The sequence below is a fragment of the Streptopelia decaocto genome (assembly GCF_964273445.1).
Source record: "Streptopelia decaocto genome assembly, chromosome: Z".
NCBI lineage: Eukaryota > Metazoa > Chordata > Aves > Columbiformes > Columbidae > Streptopelia > Streptopelia decaocto.
The window spans coordinates 62,548,461-62,575,049 of NC_138657.1; the positions used below are offsets into that span (position 1 = coordinate 62,548,461).

General features: G+C 40.8%; 1 protein-coding gene across 3 annotated transcripts in view; it reads left to right on the forward strand.

The window, feature by feature from the left end:
- ADAMTS12 (ADAM metallopeptidase with thrombospondin type 1 motif 12) overlaps window positions 1-26,589 on the forward strand; it is a 181,906-nt gene that overhangs the window by 125,341 nt on the left and 29,976 nt on the right. For 2 of the 3 annotated variants that reach the window (XM_082074433.1, XM_082074434.1), the window contains exons 14-17: window positions 5,668-5,788; window positions 9,566-9,810; window positions 11,169-11,310; window positions 25,143-25,269. In XM_082074433.1, the coding sequence (XP_081930559.1) occupies window positions 5,668-5,788; window positions 9,566-9,810; window positions 11,169-11,310; window positions 25,143-25,269 (635 nt within the window). The remainder of the gene's footprint in view (window positions 1-5,667; window positions 5,789-9,565; window positions 9,811-11,168; window positions 11,311-25,142; window positions 25,270-26,589) is intronic. The other variant, XM_082074435.1, reaches the window with a different exon arrangement.

The following is a 26,589-nucleotide window of genomic DNA, read 5'->3' on the forward strand; positions in this document are numbered from 1 at the left end:
CTGTTTTAGAAATGGCAAAACTCAATTCATCAGAAGCAACAGATCAGAGGTGAAAGGAAAGATAATTTTAATTGCAGTTTGTAGATACTAGATATACTTTATCATAAATAGTTGTGGGGACTCGAAGCCTTTCTAAAGAATTTCCTCCAAGGTACTGGTGTTAGCATAAATACAGTTCTGTCAGTGTTTCACATGTTGACTGTTGCTTCACATCTTCTGACAGATTTAATTGGAATCAGAATCATGGAGTAAACTTAATCATGAAACTGCCACAAATGAGAGCAAATGATGAATAGGTAACCCAAATAGCTCACATTTCTTAAAGACGGTGTGCTTTTATCTGAAATATGTACCCAATATAACATTTGAGGAGAAGATTTTCAAGTATTTCCATATAATTCACTAGTATTTTAGTCCAGCTAGTTAAACACCATGCATACATTACAGGTCATGGTGAATATATCTGGAAATGCATTTAATATAATGAGTCTGGTACATGAATTCTTGCACTCTGATAGCAACATGTTACTGATTATGTTCACAAACAGTAACGGCAGTGTCTGTTAAAGCCCTAGTCTGGTTTGCAGCACTGTGTCTCATAAAAGCACTTCATGTTTGTTCTGAGTACTAAAATAACACTTCCCTTAGATCTGAAATTGAGTGAAAATTTCAGATGATGATATGGGTGAGGTGTTGTATGTTAGAACCACTGTCCATATTGCTCACATGTGTTTGGTATGCAGAGTAGCTCTTTTTTAACAAGAAAGTTCAGTTTTCCTAGTGAGTATGTCAAAACAAGATAGGTAGACTCAAATTCAATCAAGAATTTAAAATCCTAAATTCTGATTTTGTGGTTTGCCATGGTTTTATTCAGAGCAACAAGAGAACTTGGTCTTACCTAAATGGCTAAATGTGGATTGAGATGCCTCATTTTAGCTACCTGTGGTATACTGGGTGCTGTTCTAGCCACCTTGGCAAAGCCATAATGTACATCTTCAAGTGAGAAGTAAGTACGAACAGATACTAGTGCTAATTCACTTGGCCAATATATGGGTCCTAATTTTTCAGAAAAGCTGTCTATGCCTCAGTGCAATAGGAAGCCTTACCACTGAGGTGTTGGTGTGGTGTTCCTTTAGAATTTGCCTCATCGGTTCAAGGACAAACTAGAATTATTAACTCATTTGAGGGCCTGGCATATAAAATAGATGGTTCCTCTCTCTGCTTTGTGCTTAACATGGCAGAAGAGTTCCCTAAACGTGTATAACGCCACTAAATTACTCAGTGCTGGAACCAGTGGCTGCAAAGGAGAATCTCAAAGCCACATGCCTGCAGTTGCAACCAGTTGTTGGGGTTTTTGTTTTGTTTTGTTTTGTTTTGTTTTGTTTTGTTTTGTTTTGTTTTGTTTTTCCAGCTGATGCTAATAAGGGGATGAAAGATGCAGTCCCTTTTGCACCTAGCCTGGCCTTCAGGTATCTTCTTAGACCCACTTCTGTCATGATGTCTGACTTATAAACAGCTTTGAGTAGAGGCAGTCAACAAGATCTGTCAGTAACTTTGTCTCAAATCATCAAGATATATCATGACTAGTTTGCCATTTAACTGTATTGCTCCACACACATCTTTTGGGGTTCACTTTTTTCCCTTTATGTAGAAGATCTTTAGAGTACATACCCTATGTTCCTGTTTTGGAAATTATACATCACAAATAGACTCTTAATTCTCACTAGAGCAGCTGCTTGCTGCCCCAGTGTTAATAAGCAAAGATACTGCCACCCAAAGATGTTTGCTGAGCCCTGATACATACAAGATGGAGGAGTTTGGTTAAATATAAGTCATGGCATGATCTAAAAGTGGAAGCTGATGTGGCATATGCACTGAGAGTGTGCAGACACTGAGAGTGGAGGACATGGATCTGTGCTGTTTCTAACAGGAATTAATCTCTGGCTCAGAATTTTAGTAGGTTTAAATGACCCTCAGTCATGCAAATCTGTGAGCTGTTCTCTGTGGTGATTTGCAATCATTATGTTGAGGGACTAACATTGTATTGAAGAATAGCATAGCTACATAGTACTAGGAAGAAAAGTGTCTTTTTTTTTTTCTCTTGCTGAAGAGCGGATTGCACATCTCAGGTTTTTTGTGGTACTTCTCACTATGGTTCAATCTCCTCTTCCCACTGCTAGCCCAACAGGACATTGATTCAGCTCCATCTAGACAAATTATAAGAGAAATAGGCACATCAGGACACATTTCTCCCCATTCAAGGCAATATCATGGCCAACAAGACATGAACAGGATTTCTTTATTTGGAGACCAGTGTGGGAGGCAAATGGAAGGAAGAGCTTAAAAGTGCAACGTAGCACCCATGTAACTTTGATATTCAGGCAGTACATCCAGGCTGTAGCCCCTCAGTGACAGCAAGGATGTTTTGTATCTGCCCCCCCGCTGCCAATCTCACAGAAAAGTCTCTCCTTCTGGAAGTGGCAAAAGGGTGGTATCTCTGGCTGTTTTCCCTTTACTCACAGAGCAGCAGGAAAGAAATTGTTTCCCCTTCCTGCAGTGCAGCCAGGTGATTCACGTCATTATTTCTGCCTCCACACTGTGTGGTGGGACCAGTAATAAAGCCAGTCTCAGGTGCATCAGAAAGGCTCTTGGTGAACGGGGAAATGGCAAAGGGCTGCATGGAGCAATGCTAATTTGCAGCGCACAAGCTGAGGCAAGCAGTGGATGCAGTAGCACAGTGTGTTTCACTGACAGAGGGTGCACAAGGATATATGTGTGCAAAAGAATCAGAGCCTAATTCCTGCTGATTTCTTTTCCTGTTTTAATAACATGCGTTTAGTCTCCATATCCCTTTTAACAGGCAATTTGGCAGAAATTTGAGGCACATTATTTAAGACAGTTTTAGAAATATATGGCTATGTAGAGGAATTGGAAGAATGAGGAAAGCGAAGTGAAAGGGAAGAGGAAGCAGCTAGAAATTAATCTAATGAATGACAAAAATAATGTGAAATTCACTGGAGTGAGAAAGTAAAACATGTCCTGGAAATTGAAGTTCATGTAAATGTGTTTAGAATGAATAACTGCTGAAGCTGCTTACTGTGACTCACGAGAACATACACTTTGCGGTGGACATTAACAACCTTGTAAGGTGATGACCTGTTGCCAGATGTGAAGGTCATTGCACCACCAGCAGCACCCCAGAGCTAGGGAATAAAATGAAGGCTTTATTTGCTGTGGCCTGCCAGAATTGTCTATTGTGCCTCATTCCTGGGGATCCCCATACCACACTGTGCCACATGTGTAGGTAAGGTGATGATATCTGATCATATACAAACTGTGTTTCACGTATCAGAAGAAAAACAAAATGCAAGTTTCTGTGGTTGTAACTGGAAAGGACAAAGGGATTCCCTTCATGCCATAGTGATGTCAGATGTTGATGCCATGAATATGTTGTTGAGGGAAATGTATGATGAAGTGGGAAAGTTCTGAGCCAATTCTGACTGGGCTGATACAGAGTACGGCCCATGCAGAGACTCAGAATTGTCACCCCAAAGGCAGGGAAGTGATGATACTGTGGTGCTGCTACTGACACATTTGCTAGTGCAAAAATGATACAATTTGAAGGCACGCCTTTTTTTTTCAGAAGTTCTAAAGAGACACTCCAAAATACTCATTATTAATATTTTCTAATAGCAAAACACAAAATGAAGTGTTCCATTTCCAGATTTTCCTTTTCATAGTTTTCAAAAATATTTTTTATGGTAAGATGAAATCTAAAAAATCAAAATTGCAATGACAAATCTCTGGGAGCCTGAAAAATTTTCTCCCCAGCTTTCTGTTTAATAGTGAATGTCTGCATAAAATAGAATATAAACTTCAACTTGTAGGACTTCCCAGGGCAGCTGCTCTTGTCTAATAATAAACCTGATAACAGTGGCTTTACTAACTGTTGTAGATGATTAACAAATGTACTCATAGTACAGCAAATATACTTCAGAATGCATATCTTTAAGAAAATAGCTACACACCTACCTCTTTTAATTCTTAGGAAATGTTAAGTATAAACTACAGTGCGTCCTTAGCTAACAGGTGAAGAGTCAAATCTGAACTCTTGGAGAAATAAAGAACCATCCTGCAGTTACCACAGTGGTGTCTGAGTACTGTGAGTACTTTGTGAAATAAATCCTTGATCAAATAACGATGTGCTTTGAGGCAAAAATGTAGTCACGAACCTTCTCAGCATGTGCTTATCTCTGTAACATTCTGTGCTGCTCATAAATGTGGTTTTTGGGGCTGAGATTGGCCTATGTGAAAGACCTTACAAAGCTTTCCATTTTTTGAAAGTCACCTTCTCTGAAAAGAGGTTGAAGCTGAGGCTGGTGCAAAACCTTTTGGCATGTCTGTTGGTTTTCAGAGCAGGAATCAGAAGCACTGGCCAAGTATTGGCGTTAAGTGATGGATGAGTCTTTTTCTGAATCCTCTGTAAAAGTGCAAGTGACAGTTTAACATTGTTTGTAACTTGAGGCTTTTCCTTGCTTCCATTTTTACCACTTCTCTAGCTGTTCATTAAGTCGCTGGCACATAGAGGAAAAGTTCAGTGCTTCTTGAGCTAAAAAAGACAGAAATGTATTAGAGAATGAAGGAGCCATTATACTTAGATTAATCTAGTAGATGGATTTTCCTGACAGAAACTTACAGAACATTGCAGTAGATTATGTACTGAAGATAAAATAAAATCAAAATCAAAAGAGGGGATACTCAGATTTTCATACAGGGTGTTAGAGAAGCTGGCATTATCAAACATGAACACTTCTTTTGAGAAAAATCAGCCAAGGAAAACTTTACATATTACCAGACTTATGGATGTTCATCTAAATAACAGGCCTCCAGATGTCTTAGATACCATTAACAACCATTAAGTGTTGGACATCAGGTTGTGTTCTGCAACCTTGCTACTTTTGAAAGAGAGGTGAAAAACACCCCAAAACTAAATGAAGATTTTGCTGAGGTTTAAAGAAATTAGAGCACTGAATTTTTTGTTTTGGCAAGGAGCGAATTTTGTCATGTCTCAAAATCAATAATTTTTTTTTCTCTCTGTAGCAAGCATGAACTGAAAAATCAGTCTTTACCAGAACTTTCTCTTTGACTCATTGCCCTATGCTGGCAAGCTGGAGAAGCAGCTGTCACAGCTATAAAACTTCACGCCTGCTGAAGAGGGTTTGTCTGCAGTAGCGGTCCTGCACTGACTGACTGCCATGAAAAGCTGGCACAGAGATTTCAGTTCTGTCACTGGGTTGTGCTCCTGGGAATCCGTGGTTGCTTCTATGACATAAGCAAGCAGACACAAACCCTAGATATGTTGGCCTGCCCTAGATGTCGAAGCTGTTTTGGTGGCACATTTTCATCTCAAGTAACTGATCACTACACTATGATTTCATTACATGGTGGTGGTTTTGTTTTTTTTTTTTTTCACCTTCATATTAATACGTATGAGTTTGACTTAAATATAACAATCTGTACTCTTAGTTTGTTTATATAGGATATATACTCTTCCACAATTGATTCCCCCTTTCTTGGAAAAGTAGAGTACACTGAAGGCAGTGATATAGGATTTTGAGTATTTCATCATGGAGACCACATTTATTCTGAAAATGTTTTTCTTTCTAGACTGTTGGCTGTGATTATGAGATAAATTCCAATGCAACTGAAGACCAGTGTGGAGTTTGCCTGGGAGACGGCTCTGCTTGTCGTACAGTGAAGATGATATTTAATCAAAGTGAAGGATTTGGTAAAATAGGTTATTTTTTTACACTCTTCAGTTGATATAGTGATTTCTCTATGTAGAAAGACTTAAGCACATTTCATTGCTAACTGAGTGACTGATATGTGTAGGGAATTGTAAATGAATGTTTCACAGTGAATCATGCTCACGCCAGAAAATATCTGTGGTCTGTGCTTTTGAAGTTCACCTCATCCAATAAAAATTATGTCAGAGACCAGCAATGGGAAAATGGTTTTGTTCACAACATCTGTCTTCTTTTTTGTCTCTGACAATTACTGTGGTTTTCTGTCTTGCAGTACAGATTAATGGCAGAGTGGCTAGTGAAAAGTTTATGTAAGCGTAAAGACTTCAGGCTCATAAATTCAGTATAGGTAACAAAACTGGACCGAAGCATGCAGCCAGTCACTGGCAAGGAAGATTTGAAGAGTTTTTCCTATGTTTAATGGCACAGAGAAATACAAAATCAAAGCTAATCTGTTTTGATTTAAAGCTTTCTTCAGAACTTAAGTCCAGCTGGGTTCTTGGGTTTGGTTCTGAAGCAGTGTATGATCTGTCTACAAGCTGACTGAGTTGCCAGGTCAGACTGATGGAATGCCAGGAAAGAGTTTTAATAATTCAGCCTTTCACTGCATGGCAGGGGGATGAGTTTTACCTGCAGCTTTACCTCTTCATGATCAGAAAGATAAGTTTGCCTTTCCTATGGATGCAAAATGGGATTAGTGGTCCATTGCGCATGTAGGGAGAAGTGAATTTTACAGTTCTCAGTAGCAAGGGGTCAGTGCACTTAAATTTAGGAACATTAGGGAATGAGGGATTCTACAGTAGGGCTGGAGGTTATCTTACTCTGACAGTCAGAAGGTGAATTTAAGTGCATGTCACTCCCGTGAGAGGCTGTATGTTAGCAGAGTCACAGGCAAACAAGAAAACTGTGGCTGTACTCCCCCTAACATGGAGGTTTATTCTAGTCCTGTTACCTCCTGACTAACTTGGCTGGGGCTGAATCAACACATGCTGTGGTCTTCTTTCATGCAACCAAGGTGCAGACAGATCTGGTACATGCTTGAACCCAGCCTCAAGATGAAGTCTGGACATAGCCATGTTGCAAATATGGATCTGAGAGACTGGAAGGTCTCCTGGATCCTCACTTAGGAAGCTGTTTCTGGACTGTGATTTTTTACCATTACCATCCACCTATTCCACGGGAAGGCCATATGCAGCCATACCTTGACTTGCAAACCTGATATGCCACTGGGGACCTGTGCTGTTTTCCACATAATAATCTATTGGTAGCGACTAGAGCCTGGCTTAGAGGAAAGTCGTGTCTCAGACCCATTCATTTTTAAGACAGAGAAGCTCACAGATGTGACAAACTGGAGAGTGGGATGTGAGCTGTTGCGATAAGGAGAAATAGTGATATCTGATTAACATCTTATCTGCAAGACTGTGTTAACCACCTCAGTGAATTTACTCCTCTTTCACAGCAATTGGAAAATAGAAACAAGCTCTTCAGTCCAATTTATTCACATTGTATTCTCATCCATGTTTAAGAGAATATAGATTTAATTTTAGTTAAAAAAGAAAATATTAATAGCATCAATCTGAGAGCTACCATTTCACAGGTGTGTGTGGGAGCACCCACAGTATGGGTGCTACAGGATTTAATGAACACAGCATATAGGTTAACTGACATTTTGACTGTTATTGAATCTCAGATCTCTCAATATCCTTATCAGATGAAACCATAAAACCAGCAACAATTATATAAACACCATCCACATCATTTTTAAACAAAAAATTATTATGTTGAGTGACAATCTAAAAAGCTTGCTACTGATTAGCTTTGCTTTCAAAAGCAGATAACATTGATTGTGAATTAATATGAGGTTCTGGGAAATCAGGAGATAATTTAGCTATTCAAAAAAGGGAGGGCTAGGGGAAAAGGAACGTGATACATTGACCAAATAGTAACATCTATCATCAGACAGTTGAGATGCATTTAAAATCAAGTTTATGAGCAACAGCAGGTGATACAGACAAATAATTATGGAAAACCTTGAGAGGATGCAGATTTTTATGTTACAACAGAAAGCAAATTATGTTTCATTTATTGTTTTTTTACTTTGTATTTTGAACAAATGTTATCCTAATTACACCTGGAAGTAAAAAAGAACACAAAAAGGACACCGAGGTTACAAAGCCAAGCTCTTAGGACGTGACATAATTAAGATTTTCCATGCTGTGTTAATTTGGCCCACTTGTGAGTATGCCTTCTAATCAAGTCTTTAGTTACACGATCACACACTGTGTTTGTAACACGTTTCCTCTACACTGAATGAATAGAAAGAACATTTGGGAGAATCATTAGACCTTGGTTACTTATAATAGACCTAGACCACTGGTTTCCTAAAATATAAATTATTCAGTAATCTTCCAGTAATCTTCACTTACGAAAAAATGAAAAATTCGAATTTCTGCAGTCAGTCTGGGAAACTTGCAAGAGGTGACAACTAGAAAACACTCCCTGCTGAATGTTACTCACGGGAAAAATATTTGTCATTTAATTTGGAAGGACCTAATATAGACAGATCCTTTTTTTTCTTGTACCATAAGTAAGATAAGACATTAGAACCAACACTTACCACTCCACAAGAGAGCTGTGAAGAAAATTCAAATGTTGACGACTTTGGGGCATTTACTTACAAGAGTACGTTGTTGTACAGCATGTAAATACATCTGGTAGGTGGTAAGCGTTGATATTGAAGATTACGTAGTTTGCCCAGTGTAGGTTATCTCACTCATGTGAGTGAGTGATCAAAGGTGATAAGCTTATTTCACAAGAAAGGTGAGTGGGATGTGAATCTCAGAATTTAATTCGTGACCTCAGCAGTGTGCAATGAGAACTGGGAAACCACATATGTTCCAATCTTGAGGTAAGCCAGCAGAAACTGCAGCTCAGGCTCCCAGGGCACTTACTTGCAGAGGTGTCGTCTGTCTGATTTCTAAAGCCCAGCCAGAAGCAATAGCAAGAAAGATGTCTAGTTTCTGTTCAAATTTCCATGTGGACTTCCTTTTACAGTTCTTTTTCAATAGCAACAGCAGGTCCCTGTGAGGTATGAAGCACAGATCTTGATGTCATATATTGCCCGTGATGCAAACAAAATTCTGTAATAGGTGCTCTGGGTTCATTCTTAACACACATACCAAAAATCTCTTTTTACAGATAACTTTATACATGAAGAGCTGCTGAACTTCCTTGTGAAAGTCAGTAGTTCATAAATATCTGTTTAGCTGATCATTGTAATTTGAGGCATTTGAATGAAATACGTTTTTTTTTTGTAGCGAGGCTGTGGAAAACAGCTGGAGAGAAACTGAATTACTTAACAGAAGGTAGATGGAATTTTGTACATACCTGTACACTGGTGACTGATGAAAACTCCCCTTGAAAACTAAAAAGACCTTTCCCACAACAGGCTGTCATTTCCCATTGCAGTATGCCAAAACCCTTGAATATGGTTATGGAGATGGTGATGCTCATCTGTGGAGTAGATCAGAAAAGCATTCAGCTCCATATCACTTCTAAATGCCACAATACATATTTGTATTCCCCAGCTGATGCTGCAAAACTTCGTTTGGAAAGACACACTATTAACTAACTGAAATACAAGCTCTGTACCACCTTTGTATTATTTTTCAAGAAAAGCTGATATTTAATTTATGTGATACATAAGTAAAATGCAATAGCATTTTTGTTGTTCACCTCTGTGAACCTTTCTTGTTTCTTAGGATACGTTGATATTGGGCTAATTCCAAAAGGTGCGAGGGGAATCAAAGTCATGGAAGTTGCAGAAGCAGGAAATTTCCTTGCTGTGCGAAGCAAAGACCCAGAAAAATATTACCTGAATGGAGGCTTTATCATCCAGTGGAACGGTGAATACAAAGTGGCAGGAACGATATTTCAGTATGACAGAACAGGGGATCTAGAAAATCTGACTGCTCCAGGACCCACCAATGAATCAATATGGATTCAGGTAAATAGGAGATCACTAACAGAACCTACTGGGTTTGGATGGCAGCAGAATGTGCTCTGGCTCTGAAATGGAGGCTGAAAAAATACATATATTTATATATAAAATATTCTGTTAGCATGTTGTCTTGTGAAAATCAATTGAGCTATTTTGGGGAGAAATAAACTCCTTGCTTGAGAGATTTGTTCATCCTGCCTGAAAACAGATGTCCAGTGCTACACTCAGATGATTATTAAAGGTGGGTCTGATCCCGTGCTGCCTCTAGGATGGAGATCCTTCCACCTGCAGTTGGTCAGTCCTTTGCCAAAACTTCCTTGGGTCTTGTGCCATCTTAAACCAACATGTGGCTGTGATTTGAACTAGACCCAGTTCAAAAGCAACTATTTATCACAAAAAAGGAGCTGATGTCAGACTGTGAACAGTGAGAGCTAGGGATGGCTGACAGCAGGGACAGCTTACACTGCGCAAGAAAATACAGCATTAGATAGATGGATTAATAGCTTATGGTAAGTGAAATGGATCCATTTAGCATCCACTGAGGTTGCTCCCTTTTGGTTTTTTTATGTTGCTTTATATATTCTAACTTAAATGTAATCTACTTCTGTTAGTTCTGCAAAATTACTTTTAAATTATCCCTTTGTTCTCTGAATGTATCTTTTCTGGCTTCTTTGCCTCTGTATCCACCAAGCAGTTAAAAGAAGTATTAGGGATGTTACGGGAGCCACTTCCATACTTTGAGTGTATGGTGAAAAGGCACATCCAATGGGTGCTCATTGTTTACTGTCAGAAACAAGGTCAAGGCAACAATTAGGAAGAAGAGTAGTTCATGCTGAAGTCTTTTATCCCTTGATGATATTTTTTTTTCTGCCTCTCATCAGCCAAACAGTAAATTTTTTGAATGGCTCTTCTCAATTGGAATTTTCCTTCTTAATCCAGAAACACTGAAAAATAATATTGAAAGAGTATCTGAATAAAGTCTGCTATTTCTTATGGATAGGGAAATTAGAATTTATCATGGTGATAGGTAATAGCTCGTAATCAGCAGCACATTTGACAGTGCCTTGGATGGACTTTCCATTATCTTTTCTTACAGTCAATAGGATACCAATTGTGCTGACCCACTTACTCCCACCTGTGCTCACAGAAGTGCATGGCAAGCAACTGTGTCTTAAAAAGATAGACATGCATTCCTGTCAGTGCACAAATGGAAGTTTTGTTGGTCTGCTTCTCTGAACTGATAGTGGGCTCCAAAATGGGCTGCTTTAAACCTTCCTGGTTCTTCTGTTTTCACACTTTGAAAGCTTTGGTCCAGTAGACTATTAAAATTGTAAGAACTTAAATAAATTACACTATTTTTCCAGCTACTTTTTCAAGAAACTAACCCTGGAATCAAGTATGAATATACTGTACGTAAAGAAGAAAGTCATGAGAATGAGATTGGAGAGCCAGAATATTTTTGGCAGTATGGAGACTGGACAGTCTGCAGTGTTACCTGTGGAAGAGGTAATTACTCATGTCCGTTTTCTATTACTGTTTCTCTTCATTACTGGCAAATCTCATCTTTTAAGTTATCCAGACAGCACTCTCAAAGAGGTAATGTCCTTTAATCTACATTTCATAGGAAAGCAGATCACATGGTTATTATGAAGTATTTTGGCATTAAAATAAAATATTATTAAATAATTTCAAGCAAATAGATTTCCATAACACCTGCCCTGAAATTCTCAACCTCTGTGAACTGAAGAACTATAGTTATATTTTCCTCATAATTTCTTGTCAATATTTTTCACAGTAACCCTGCTTCCCAGCAAACTAATTTGCCACCTACTCCTGTTTCCCTATTGAGTCTTTCCAATACAATAACTACAAAAAATATTCTTCATTTCTGTCCTGCCCTGATAAGCAACAATGCTTTCTGTGCATTGCTCAATAATTGCTGTATTTAAATCAGTCTTGAGAATTTATATATCTTTGCCACTCTCAGTACAATGGCTTGGGAGTAGCTGCAGTTATGTTGTAGTTCTGCACATTATATCAGACCAGACAAGCAGAATGACAACCGCAAAGGACGATCTAACAACAGGTCTGGAAGTTTGCCTTTGGTAATGCACAGAAAATGCTGGCGGGAAAACTTTCTTTAAAGTACTTAACACATCAATGAGATGAAGATAATGCTAGCTGTAAACTGATAATGATAAAAGAACTGAAGGTTTCTTTACAAAAGTAAAGGTTTTTAAGCCATTCTTTGTGAGAATAATTTTTAAAATACGAGAAAAATATTATGTATGAAAGACCGTCTGCACTTGGGGGAAGAGATTGCAGCTTTCTGTCTGAATTAGTCCTGGTTTGACTGTGCAGAAGAAGAGTCCTGGAAATCTGATGGGAACCTTGTTCATTGACCGTCTGTATGAAAACTCTACAGAACAGTAGAAGATCACTGTTACAGACATTGGACAAAACATGAAATAAGCCTTTTTTTCTTTCTAATACTAGGGTTTGCATTTGGGTTTTGTTTGGGTTTTTTTGGGTTTTGTTTTTTTTTTTTTTTAATAATTACTGCTTTTTTAAACTACTTTTCAGAACGAAAAAGACAAACCAATGCTGTAAAAACTTCAGTTGGGAGTCTAGAAGCAGCAGTGATTACAGGAGTAATGATTTTTAAATCTTTCCTGTCAGGAAATAAAACTAAAATGGTGCATTTTCAGTGATTTGGACAAAGGGCATTGGCATTAACTTTAGAAAATTAAAAGAAATTTAGAAGAATAGTGTAAATTACCCCACTCCAAAAACATTCATATATTATAAAAAAATATTTGTATACGTGCCCATCCATCCATATATATATATATATATATGTATATATATGTTTGTGTAAATATCTCTCTGGCTTATTCTTTTTTTTTGACTTCTCAGTCTCTCAGCACAAAACACCATGTACATTCTGGTTAACAGAAAAAAAAAAGATACCTAAAACAAGTGTTTTGCTTAATTGCGTTCTGTATGTTCTATCTCTGTTACCTACTTGTGATTAGTGTTCAGTGTAACAATTGGGATGATAACAAGGAGAGAGAAAAAAGCATTATTAGACTGTTTATTATGATGTTTTGCTTTGCTTTTTTTGGTTTTTTTTTACATCAGCCACAGTTTTCCCAGAACTGTTTCTTACTAAGTAAATTATAACCCTGTGTACTACCTTCTGGCATAAGAACTGTGTGACTTGGCTTTGATTTCTACCTGCCACATAGCTTATTTAAATAGAGTAATGCAGGATATGTGGGGTATTTTTCAGTTTTTATTTAATAAGTGGCTTCCCCTGTTTACTGCTGTAGGGTTTTTAGTAAATATTTCATGCGGTCATTGGCTTTTTCTTTGGATAAGTAAAAATTATATGTTTCAGGCAAGATTGTGGACTTGTTGACATGAGTTTGCAGGGGAACCAAAAGGTGCATCACAGTTCAAAAAAGGACAGAAATCTTCCCAGTTCTCTGCATTCCTTCATGGACAGGAGAAAAGGAATGAACAGACCCTTTTCTCCTTTTTGTTTTAGATACATACATTTTATAAAGTAACTGAACATGTCTAAAAGAGGATGTTACCTGCTAATATCTGATGCAGTCAGGGTTCTGCTGCTTACTCCCTGTGCAGAGGAAAAGGGAAGACCTGGGCACAGAGCTTCAGTGCATCACCTGGGCCAGTGGAGCTCTGCTTATCTGCAGTTTTCTCCAGATACTCCGTGCTTAATCTGGCTGTGCTCTGGGCTGTCTGAACATGGACCAGACAAGCTGTTGTCACGTTAGCTCTGCACTGAGTCAAAGCCCTCCTAAGCGCCACGCTGGTGCTGTAATAGAGCAGGTTTATGCCCAGATGAGCAGAGCACAATCACATCAGAAAAACAAACAAACCAACAAACAAAAACCAAAAACAACAACAACAACAACAAACCCCACACTGAAACCTGGAGCTCAGCTGCATAAAAAATAGAGTGTAGTAGTAAAGAAGGTTTATTTGGTAAATGTTAAGTCTCCATGATTATGGAAATTTGGAAACTCTTGAGTCTTGCTACATTTAGCAGGGAGTGGGCATAGTAGTAGTTGTTGACCTAGAACCAGAAAGTCTTACATGGCTGCACATGGTTTGAGCACCTTGAATTCAGTTCAGGACCAGGAAAAAGAATTAAGGCAGAACTGAATGTTCCCAGTGTTGCTGGATTAAGCAACACCCTTCTCTGACTTCCACGGGACTTCCTTCTGGCTTTAAATGATGAGATTGATTTTATCTTAACGTACCTTCTGTTTAGATTCACAATATATTGCCCTTGGCAGTAACAGACCTGTTGTACCAAATCCCAGGTATATGAAGAGTTTTGAAAGGTTTCTAAGATAAAATGCATTGAAGTAGGCAAGAAGATAATCTTCTACTATCAGTATGCTGCGTGATGCGTCTTACTGAAGGAAAGCCTACAATGGGAGTCAAGGAGATAAGAAAAATTGCAATTATTTAGGCTAAATGTGGGAGTAAAATAACCTTTAAGGACTTCTGAGGTCATCACTTTGTAAATAATAACCAATTAGTTTTTCAGTGTAAAAGGGAAGGCCAAGAAAGGTAGACATTCGAATTCACTTTGACAGCCATAGTCAGTGGGATAAATTGATCCTTAATTAGAGTTTTGTTCTCTTGGCAAACCTAGACCCATCTAAAGATTCAGCCCAGGGTCTCTCATCATGACTACTCAATGTGACAGCAGTAAATGCAAGGGCACTTTGGCTTTTTGTAACCACGGAGAGCAGAGCAATGCAAATAAATGCTTTCTGGAGTCAAGAGATCAAAGCTGAGTTAGGGAGTGAGAAATGGAGCTACAGGCACGGGAATGGGCACAGGAAAGCCTCATCTGTCCTAAGAGAAAAAATATGGGTTTAGGCCCATTATAGATCTCCTCATCCAAGGGAAATGTAGCCGCAAAAACTCCCAGTGATGAATAATATAGTGTCTTTGTAGACTGACGCTGTCCATTCTCAGAATTAACCCAAAAGATTCTTGGCCTCAAGGCAGCATCACGCTGTGTGCTTCCCTAACTTCACTGCAACTGAGAAAGAGAAGATGCAAATGTGCTCGTGTTTTCCTTTATTTCCTATATGTGCCCCTGTCTTTTGTAGTTTCAAAGAGTGAGTCTGGTCAGCCTACAATAACACCATTTCACAGAATCACAGAATCACAGAATGTTAGGGATTGGAAGGGACCTCAAAAGATCATCTAGTCCAATCCCCCTGCCAGAGCAGGAACTTAGATGAGGCTACATAGGAATGTGTCCAGGCGGGTTTTGAATGTCTCCAGAGAAGGAGACTCCACAACCCCCCTGGACAGCCTGTTCCAGTGCTCTGTCACCCTCACTGAGAAGAAGTTTCTTCTCAAATTTAAGTGGAACCTCTTGTGTTCCAGTTTGAACCCATTACCCCTTGTCCTGTAAACATTAATAAGGTCACCCCTCAGTCTCCTCCAAGCTAAAGAGACCCAGCTTCCTCAGCCTTTCCTCATAACGGAGATGCTCCACTCCCTTAATCATCTTGGTTGCCCTACGCTGGACTCTCTGCAGCAGTTCCCTGTCCTTCTGGAACTGAGGGGCCCAGAACTGGACACAATATTCCAGATGTGGTCTCACCAGGGCAGAGTAGAGGGGAAGGAGAACTTCTCTGGACCTACTAACCACCCCCTTCTAATACACCCCAGGCTGCCATTGGCCTTCTTGGCCACAAGGGCACAGTGCTGGCTCATGGTCATCATACTGTCCACCAGGACCCCCAGGTCCTTCTCCCCTAAACTGCTCTCTAATGGATCCATTCCCCAACTTATACTGGAACCTGGGGTTGTTCCTGCTGAGATGCAATACTCTACATTTGCCCTTGTTATATTTCATTACATTTTTCCCTGCCCAACTCTCCAGCCTGTCCAGGTCCCGCTGGATGGCAGCACAGCCTTCTGGCGTGTCAGCCACTCCTCCCAGCTTGGTGTCATCAGCAAACTTGCTGACAGTGCACTCTATTCCCTCATCCAAGTCATTGATGAATATATTGAACAGTACTGGCCCCAGCACTGACCCTTGAGGCACTCCACTAGATACAGGCCTCCAACTAGACTCTGCCCCATTGACCACAACTCTCCGGCTTCTCTCCCTTCAGCCAGTTCCCAGTCCACCTCACTACCCGATCATCCAGACCACACTTCCTCAGTTTAGCTGTAAGGATGCTGTGGGAGACTGTGTCAAAGGCTTTACTGAAGTCAAGGTAGACCACATCCACCGTTCTGCCATCATCTATCCATGTCGCTATGTCCTTATAAAAGGCGATGAGGTTGGTCAAGCATGACTTCCCCTTGGTGAAGCCGTGTTGACTGCCCCTAATGACCCTCTCATCCTTGATATGCCTTGAGATGGCACCAAGGATAAGTTGTTCCATCACTTTCCCAGGGATGGAGGTGAGGCTGACCGGTCTATAGTTACCATGGTCCTCCTTCTTGCCCTATTTGAGGACTGGAGTGACATTTGCTTTCCTCTAGTCCTCAGGCACCTCTCCTGTTTCCCAAGACTTGTCAAAGATGATGGAGAGTGGTCTAGCAATGACCTCAGCCAGCTCCCTCAGCACCCGTAGGTGCATTCCATCTGGACCCATGGATTTGTGGATGTCCAAATTGCCTAGTTGTTCCCTAACACAGTCCTCATCAACTAAGGCAAACTCCTCCATTATCCTGACTTCCTCTGGGGCCCCAGGGTTATGGGGCTCCTCAGGACAGCCTCTGGCAGAGTAGACAGAGACAAAGAAGGCATTCAGTAACTCTGCCTTCTCTGTATCTTTTGTCACCAGGGCACCCACCTCATTCATCAGTGGGCCTATGTTGCCTCTGGTGTTAGTTTTATCTGCCGCGTATTTGAAAAAGCTCTTTCTGTTGTCCCTGACCCTTCTTGCCAGGTTTAATTCTAAGGAGGCTTTAGCTTTCCTAGTTGCCTCCCTACATCCTCTTACAACAGCCTTATATTGTTTCCAAGTGGCCAGCCCCTTCTTCCATGATCTATAAACTCTCCCCTTCCACTTGAGCTTACCCAGCAATTTCCTGTTTAACCACACAGGTCTCCTGGCTCCCTGCTTTGACTTCCTACATGTTGGGATGCTCTGATCTTGAGCTTGGTACAAGCAGTTCCTGAGCACTAACCAACTATCTTGGGCCCCTTTACCTTCAAGCAGCCTTGCCCATGGGATTTCCCCCAGCAATTGCTTGAAAAGGCCAAAGTTTGCCCTGCTGAAGTCCAGGATTGCAATTCTGCTTGCTATTCTGTTCCTGCCACACAAGATCCTGAACTCCACCATTTCATGGTCACTGCAGCCAAGGCAGCCCTCAACCTTTACCGCTTCAACCAGACCTTCCTTGTTAGTGAGGATGAGGTCCAGCAGTGCACCTCTCCTGATCAGCTCCTCCACCATTTGCATCAGAAAGTTATTATCGAGGCATTAGTGGAGCCTCCTGGACTGTGGCTGGCTGGCCGAGTAGTCCTTCCAGCAAACATCAGGGAAGTTAAAATCCCCCACAACAACCAGGGCCTGTGACTGTGAGGCTGCTCTCAGCTGTCTGTAGAAGGCCTCATCAACTTCCTCAGCCTGATCTGGTGGCCTGTAATAGACACCCACTTGGCATCACCCCTGCCAGCCTGCTCCTTAATTCTCACCCACAGACTCTCAACTCGCTCCTCATCTGCCCCTGGACAGTACTCGCTACATTGTAGTTGCTCTCTCAGGTAAAGAGCAACTCCACCACCATGGCTGTCTTTCCTAAGAAGGACATAGCCATCCATGACCACATTCCAGTCATGTGAACTGTCCCACCATGTCTCTGTAATTGCCACCAGGTCATAATCTCCTGCCTGAACACCGCTTTCTAACTGCTGCTTATTCCCCATGCTGTGTGCATTGGTGTACAGGCATTTCAGGGAGTGAGCTGAGCACACTGATTTCACCCTAGGGGAATGGGAGGCCTCCCAGGCTTCATCAACTCTAGAGTGCTGCCCCACTGATGCAAGCTCAGCTACAACCCCATCCGCCTTCGAGTCTAGTTTAAAGCTCTCCAAATGAACCCTGCTAATTCCTGTCCCAGCCTCCTTTTGCCCCTGTGAGATAAGCATTTCCTGCATATCACTGTTTGGACTAGTGTTTTGTAAAAACAGCCCTTATCACAGAATCACAGAATCACAGAATTGACTGGGTTGGAAAAGACCTCAGAGATCATTGAGTCCAACCCTTGGTCCAACTCTAGTCCGTTTACTAGATCCAAAGCCCTGCCTGTAGCACCAGTCTTGTAGCCAATTGTTTGTGAACTGAATTTTTCTATTCCATCCGATGTCATCACTCAAAACTGGAAGGAGGGAAAAGAAAATCACTTGTCCCCCAGACTCATTTAGCATCCATCCCAAGGCCTTGAAATCTTTCTTCATTCCCCTCAGACTATGGGATGCAGCTTCCTCCCCACCTGTCTGGAAGATCAGCAGTGGGTAGTAGTCTGTTGGGTGCACCAGGCTGGGGAGCATCCTGGTGATGTCGCTGATCCAGGCTCCAGGTAGACTACATACTTCCCCACGATGAGGGTCAGATCTGTATATTGGGCCTTCTGTCTCTCTGAGGGACAGGTTAAAAATACTGTCTTTAAACATCAGTGTTTTCTGTAGCAACATATGTAACACTGAATGCGGGAAAAGGGAGAACACAATGCAATATCTGATATCTATTTGCAGTGTAGAAAATAATGCAGGTATTATTTTGCAATCCATTTCCTGACAAAAGAATTCTGAAAAAAATAATATATGGTAAGAATCATAAGCTTTGCCCTGTCCTCACTGCAGTGCAGTTTGAATCTCTGGCTGCCATTTGCTTCATGCAGAAAGGAATTGCTTTGCAGTCATGATGTGTGCACACCAGATAGTGTCTTACAAACTTCTGCACTTTCTGGCCAAGAGCCTGTCCCTCCAGAGCCTAAGGTAAAGACAACATGTAAAGCTCTTAAGCTTTTTTGTAGGAGGATTAATTTAAATGCCACATTGAGGTTTTTCTTCTAGACCAGCTACCCATTCTTTCTTTAAATAATGGTCAATTTGAAATTACAAGTGTAAATACTTCATCTTTGTTTAAAGGCTTCAATTGTGTTTCTTAAAACTACCTTTGAGTGGCATTCAACACAACAAGAAGCGAAGCGCAACACAGCAGCAACTAAGGGAGAATATTAGGCAACTTCAATAATTTACTTCCCCATAGATAACATCAGTAATTGGCAAATTTTCAAAGCTTTGCAAAAGGACTTAACTGTAAGATTTGTTTTCGGGGTTAATTGTTATGTGCCCTCTAAATCTTTCACAACTGTTATCAGGGCTACTTTGCAAAATTACCTCCAGGTGTTCCTGAACTGAAGTGTAGAACTAAACTTGTGGCATGGATTTTAAAAAACAGAGGTCATTGTATTTTCCTTTGCTATTGTGAGTCTAAGTTTTATAACACCAAGAATGTAAAGGCTCAGACTTGTATTCTGCATATAGCTTGTACGTGCAATGAATATAATTCGTTCATTCAAATACCAAAGTGAACTCCTTGCAGAATACCTGATGTGATGCGTGACTGTGACAATTACACATTCAAATTAGTTTTGCAATCAAATATGCGCTTTTGCATACGCATTTTGTATGTTTGCTTCTGGTCCTTCATTTCTGTTGTTATCAGCCTTAATTTGGCCCAAACTAAGGGCTATTCAGCCACCAGAATTCTAATTGCTGTTTCAAAAACCTTCCACAGCCAAATGATTTTTAAACTGGCACCTTGTTTTGCAAGCTAAGTGAGAAATCAGAAGCTGAATGGGTCAACTTTCTATCTAGAAAGTCCTGCATTGGTGGTGAAGTGGCAGAGGGAGGTAGAAGCAATCTCTGAGTAGATTTTGTGAAATGAACACTGTTCTTTTATCTGATTGTTGTCATTCTTGTTTGATTTTTTTGTTTGTTTGGGTTTGATTTTTGTTATGTTTTGTTGTTGATGTTTTTGTGGGATTTTGTTTTGTTTTGTTTTTCCAGAAATATTCATAGGGGTTTTTTTTTCAGACCTGAGGTGGTTAACTTCTGTGTAAAGAAACATGGGTGTGGGAACGGCTGCTTCAGCTAACTTAATATTTTACTTGCAAGTGAGTCTTGCCACAAGGGAGACAGTGAAGTGATGGTAGTGATACCTAAGGTGCAATGAGTGCTGAGGTGAGCAGAAAGGAAGGGCATGTTACCCCTCCAGAGGAAAAAGCAAGATCTTTGCAGTGGGGTTATGACCACAGAGGCAATGTCCTGATGAATACAGCCAACATCTTGGTGCATGCAAAATGGTTGTCAGTGTGGACCAGCTAGCACTGAGGTCAGAGAGAAGTAAGAAGTGAAGTGAGGAAAACAGCAGTCCTTGCAGACCCTTATAGAAACAGTGTTTAGTTTTCCAATTTTGCTGAGTTTTTAAGTATACTTAGAATTTTTAATCTGTGACTTAAATAGAATATTATGCATATAAGTTATGTAACTGTAAATGTCTAGTAGGGCAGGGTCAGTGTGCAGTCAGTGTGTAGTTTTCTACTCCTGCTGTGTTTTCCAATTCAAGTTGTTCAAGCTGAAAAAAACCCTGTATTTTGTTATGTCATATATATATAGCTACATATAGATATGCAAATAGATATATGCATGTAGGATTCCTTCCAAATTTGGAATTGAACTGTACGTAGTCATGATGAAAAAACTGTGCATTCATGGCTTCTTTAAATATATACATCCATCACAGAACTTTCCAGATTTGTAACTACAGGAGGAGTTCATATAATTTCCATAATAAAAATTGTTTGTGTGAATAACTTAGTTTATTGATGCCAGCAACCAGCAAATGTTTTATGAGAAGACACAGCCATAAAACAAAACTGTTGCAAAGGTTTATGGTGGTTTTAAAGTGAATTACAGCAGCTGAAATGACACTAAAAATTATCAAAGCAAAAATGTTCTATTATTTTCATTTTTAACAGCAACATATGATTTTGAAAGGGACAGAAATCTATTTCTGTGATCTGCTTTGTTGGCAACTAGCAGGAAGGTTGTTAACTACCACAGTTACATCTTTCGTAGCGTAGAACAGAGCATGACTCCCTGGGAACCATTCTGCTGCCTGAAGTCCCCAGGGGACAGGGGAGCCACGTCCACCACGCTACAGAGTCATGCAGCTCCTTCCACACCATGTGCCCTAGAACTTGAATGTCTCAGCAAAGAGTATTAGTGGGAGCACAGGGCTGCAGTCCCGTAATTCTCCCTTCTAAGAGAAACTAATCCTTGTTCTAGAAAAACAACCTGCATGTATGACTGGAGGAGACTCAGTTATCAAATCCTGTAGTCTTCTTGGTGATCATCTTATTTATCTCAGTCACAAGTCTGAAAAGTACTCTGAAGGCTATAGCATTTCCTCATAGTGACACAGACCCGGTATCTTAAAGCGCTGTAAGAAGGAGACAGAGGTTGGCATCTGCTTCTGTGGAATGACCAAAATATCATAGAATCACAGAATGCTAGGGATTGGAAGGGACTTCGAAAGATCATCTAGTCCAATCCCCCTGCCGGAGCAGGAACACCTAGATGAGGCTACACAGGAACGTGTCTAGGTGGGGTTTGAATGTCTCCAGAGTAGCAGACTCCACAACCCTCCTGGGCAGCCTGTTCCAGTGCTCTGTTACCCTCACTGAGAAGAAGTTTCTTCTCAAGTTTAAGTGGAACCTCTTATGTTCCAGTTTAAACCTATTACCCCTTGTCCTACAATTGTTTGTCACCAAGAAGAGCCTGGCTCCATCCTCGTGACACTCACCCTTTGAATATATATAAACATTAATAAGGTCACCCCTCAGTCTCCTCCAAACTAAAGAGACCCAGCTCCCTCAGCCTTTCTTCATAAGGGAGGTGCTCCACTCCCTTAATTATCTTTGTTGCCCTGCACTGGACTCTCTGCAGCAGTTCCCTGTCCTTCTTGAACTGAGGAGCCCACAACTGGACACAATATTCCAGGTGTGGTCTCACCAGGGCGGAGTAGAGGGGAAGGAGAACCTCTGTCGACCTACTAACCACCCCCCTTCTAATACACCTCAGCATGCCCTTGGCCTTCTTGGCCACAAGGGCCCAGTGCTGGCTCATGGTCATCATACTGTCCACCAGGACCTACAAGGCCCTTTCCCCTACACTGCTCTCTAATGGATCATTCCCCAACTTATACTGGAACCTGGGGTTGTTCTTGCCCAGATGCAATACTCTACATTTGCCCTTGTTATATTTCATTACATTTTTCCCTGCCCAACTCTCCAGCCTGTCCAGGTCTCTGGATGGCAGCACAGCCTTCTGGCGTGTCAGCCACTCCTCCCAGCTTGGTGTCATCAGCAAACTTGCTGATAGTACACTCTAGTCCCTCATCCAAGTCATTGATGAATATATTGAACAGTACTGGCCCCAGCACTGACCTTTGAGGCACTCCACTAGGTATAGGCCTCCAACTAGACTCTGCCCCATTGACCACAACTCTCTGGCTTCTTTTCTTCAGCCAGTTCACAGTCCACCTCACTACCTGATCATCCAGACCACACTTCCTCAGTTTAGCTGTGAGGATGCTGTGGGAGACTGTGTCAAATGCTTTACTGAAGTCAAGGTAGACCACATCCACCGCCCTGCCACTATCTATCCACCTTGTTATATCTTCATAAAAGGCGATGAGGTTGGTCAAGCATGACTTCCCCTTGGTGAAGCCGTGTTGACTTCCCCTAATGACCCTCTCATCCTTGATATGCCTTGAGATGGCACCAAGGGTAAGTCGTTCCATCACTTTCCCAGGGATGGAGGTGAGGCTGACTGGTCTATAATTACCATGGTCTTCCTTCTTGCCGTTTTTGAAGACTGGAGTGGCGTTAGCTTTCCTCCAGTCCTCAGGCACCTCTCCTGTCTCCCAAGACTTGGCAAAGATGATGGAGGGTGGTCTAGCAATGACCTCAGCCAGTTCCCTCAGCACCCGTAGGTGCATCCCATCTGGGCCCATGGATTTGTGGATGTTCAGATTGCCTAATTGTTCCTTAACCCAGTCCTCATCAACCAAGGCAAATTCTTGCACAGAAAGTTTTTAATTTCCTTATGTTTTGGAGGCCATTTTCAGTAATATCTGTTTGCAGCCTTCCCCTTCACACATTAAGTCCATGCTCAGTTCTCCCACCAAAATCACCTCTGTTGCTAGCTTTGGATTTCCTACTATTAGAGTTGGCATTTTTTAAATAAATATATTTTTATAAGTAGGTTGTTAAATTTTTGAGAGGGAAAAAAGGGAATGCCATGAAATTACTTAAAGTGAGATAGCCATGATGTTAGCATGGGAAATTAGGAAATATGTTTTAATTGCCATATATGAGGTCATTCCTGCATAGAGGAACGTAAGTATATGTTGTATAGAGGGACAGTTTCATATTTTGCAAGTATTATCTATGGATTACTGTTACTATTTTCCATATAGTTTCCCACACTGGTTATTAGAAGGTCTGAGGTCAAGGAGAAGCTTGATTCCTAAACATGCGGCAAAATAGCCCAACACTTAGCCCCGACATGATAGTAACTGTGCTATTAGGCACTTTGCTTCCCAGGAGGAGGCTAAAAGTCAGAGATACAGTGAACTGCCATCTGCATATTGATTGCTGTGAATTAATAGCACAGTTAATTTAACGGAGTTAATAAACAAGGCTTCTTCAGTATTTATTAGTCCCCAGGATTTGTTTGGGTGTAATGCTACTATTCTAATCCCTCTTATTAGTCTGGCTACAAACATTCAAATTTTAATATTGCAATAATTTTTGTATACTGGGTTTACAGCACAGGATCTACCTCAAACTATTGCAAAACTCTGTGGAAGGCAGGCCTCTGAAACCTGGCTTTCTTTAGATTAACGCTAAGGTAATGAAGTATTTTGGTTCATGTTCCTTTCTGTGAATGAGTGAAATTTTCTGTAGGTTTAACTGTTAGGAAATAACCCAGTTTTTATGCATGGGATGTCTCTATCTCTTGTCTTTACCATGCTTTGCCTTTTTTGATAAGTGCTGTGTATTATTTAGAAAGCAGAAGATTTTCTCCTCATATTATGGTATCATCATTTTTGGTCAAGATTTGTACCAAAACTTCTTAAAAGTGGATTTCAGCATTAGGAATGACAGAGTTATAGTTCTGCTCGATACACTCCAGTTTGTATTGTGCTTACACAGCCTTCCCAGAAGCACGAAGATTAGCAAGAATACCCTTGCTGTGAATAGCCTGATGCTGCTGTGTTGCCTCTTATCTGTGAGTAAACCAAGAACCATTCACAGCCCTTTTAACCTGCTTCAGAGCCTGCAGAAGCCATTTCTGAGGGTGAAAACAACTGAGATTAAAGATAGTACTTTTTAATATGTTGCTTGATCTGTCTAATCCAAAACAGCTCTGCATAACACCTTTGCAGCTTGATTAAGGGGTGCTGAGCCAGCAGTGTGCAAGGTGGCCAATAAGGTCAGCAGCATCCTGGCTTGTATCAGGAATAGTGTGGCCAGCAGGACCAGGTCAGTGATCGTCCCCCTGTACTTGGCACTGGTGAGGCCCCACCTTGAATCCTGCGTTCAGTTTTGTGCCCCTCACTGCAGAAAAGACATTGAGGTGATGGAGAGAGTTCAGAGAAGGGCACTGAAGCTGGTGAAGGGCCTGGAGCACAAGTCTGATGAGAAGAAGCTGAGGGAATTGCAGCTGTTCAGCCTGGAGAAAAGGAGACTGAAGGGAGACCTTGTCACTGTCTACAACTACCTGAAAGGAGGTTGTAGCGTGGAGGGTGTTGGTCTCTTCTCCCAAGTAACAAGAGATAGGATGAGAAGAAATGGTCTCAAGTTGTGCCAGGGAAGGTTTAAATTGAATATTAGGAAAAAATTATTCATGGAAAGGGTTGTCAGGCGCTGGAACAGGCTGCCCAGAGAAGTGGTGGAGTCACCATCCCTGGAGGTGTTTGAAAGATGTGTAGGGCTGGTTCTTAGGGACATGGTTTAGTACCAGTGTTAGGTTAATGTTTGGACTCTGTGACGTTGAGGGTTTCTACCAACCAGAAGAATCCTATGTTTTCATTCAGATGTTCAGCAGAACTGACTTTCACAGCTGTTACTGTATTCTGGGATATGAAGTATGACCAGTTTGAATTCCCCATGTGACAGGATTTCTGCAGCTCATCCCCAGACGATAGGGATTACTCTTCCTTTTCTTTGTCTTTCTCTCTCAGGGGTGCGGCGCCAGATTGCCCACTGCATGCGGAAGGGGAGTGGAATGATCAAAAACTCCTTCTGTGACCCAGCAACGCAGCCAAAAGGGCGACAAAAGAAATGCTACGAAAAGGACTGTCCGCCTAGGTAATGGGGACTGGTAGGGCTCTGGTAATGTTAAATAGCAGCCTTTTTCAGAGGAGAATGTCATTTCTAATACCAGATTAGAAATATCTATGGCCTGCCACAGTGAGACCTCCCAAGCATTTCTGAGCAAGGTGGCAGAAGCCCAGTAGTGGGCAAATTAGAAGTGAGCTGCCCTAAGGGGTTTCCAGTGCAAATTACTGAGTGGTCTGTGCTGTGAATGGCAGAGATTGCTCTCTCATCTGTATAGATACTCTTTTAGTTCATTTTAGGTGCAGATAAGCCTGAAAACTTAAAATTCTAATTTATTTTGAAAATCCTATTCCTGTCTTAGGTTGAATGATAATGTATTATTGTGTGTTCCAAAACCTAACTTGCAGAGAGGCTTTTTAAGCCTTTTGATGCTGTTTTTCAGTATTTTTTTAATACTCTTTTGTCCTTTTCGTGAGGGAGCATGAGTGGAAATGCCCACCTCTATAATTCTAATTATTATACCGTCTTTATGACACTTATTTGATATATTTACCATGTCCCTTCTTATTTTTCCCTTTCAGTGAAGTGCAGCTCTCTTTATTCTGTGATCACATGGGAATATTTTTTTCCCTTCCCATAATGTTATTTTAGTTCCTCTTCATCTCTGTTTTCTCTGTTGTACAATTTTAGGGAGGACTACAGGGTCATACAATTTTAAGGAAGACTAACCACAGCAAACATTCCATGTGATAGCAGAACTGTGGGCTTGTAAATTAGGCATAGATTTGCTGGAAGGGATCAATATTTGGTTTAGTTTCATGCTTCAGGTGCTGCAACGTCTTGCTTTTTTCTTTCATTGTCTTCAAAAATTGTTTATCATGCTGTTTGCAATGGTATAACAGTCTTTCCCTCATAATTCCAGTTAAATTAGAATAAAATCGAAGTCCTTACAATAATTCCCTTGAAGTGTATTGTGTTACATTTGCCAGCAGTGAATTTCATGAAGCTTTAATGTAAAGAATTCTGCACGGCTGTTGGTTTTATTAGTTGTTTCCAAGTACCTTCACAATAGTATATGATGCCTCCTCTGGGAGCAACATCTTTGCACTTGCAGCCTCTATAAATGACTCTTAAAAGCATAAACTGCCAGCATTCTATAATTTCTGTGTAGATTGCTAGGAAATCAATTGATGGATTAAACTTTTTAATTACTTGACTAGTTAAGAGCTGAGGCTACCTACGTACGTGGTGGTGTTTTTTATTTATAGCGTGTATAAACTATGCCATTTATTACAAAGTTCCAAATGAACTCAATTTATCCCATTTGTTTGAAGTGACTGCGCTATTCAG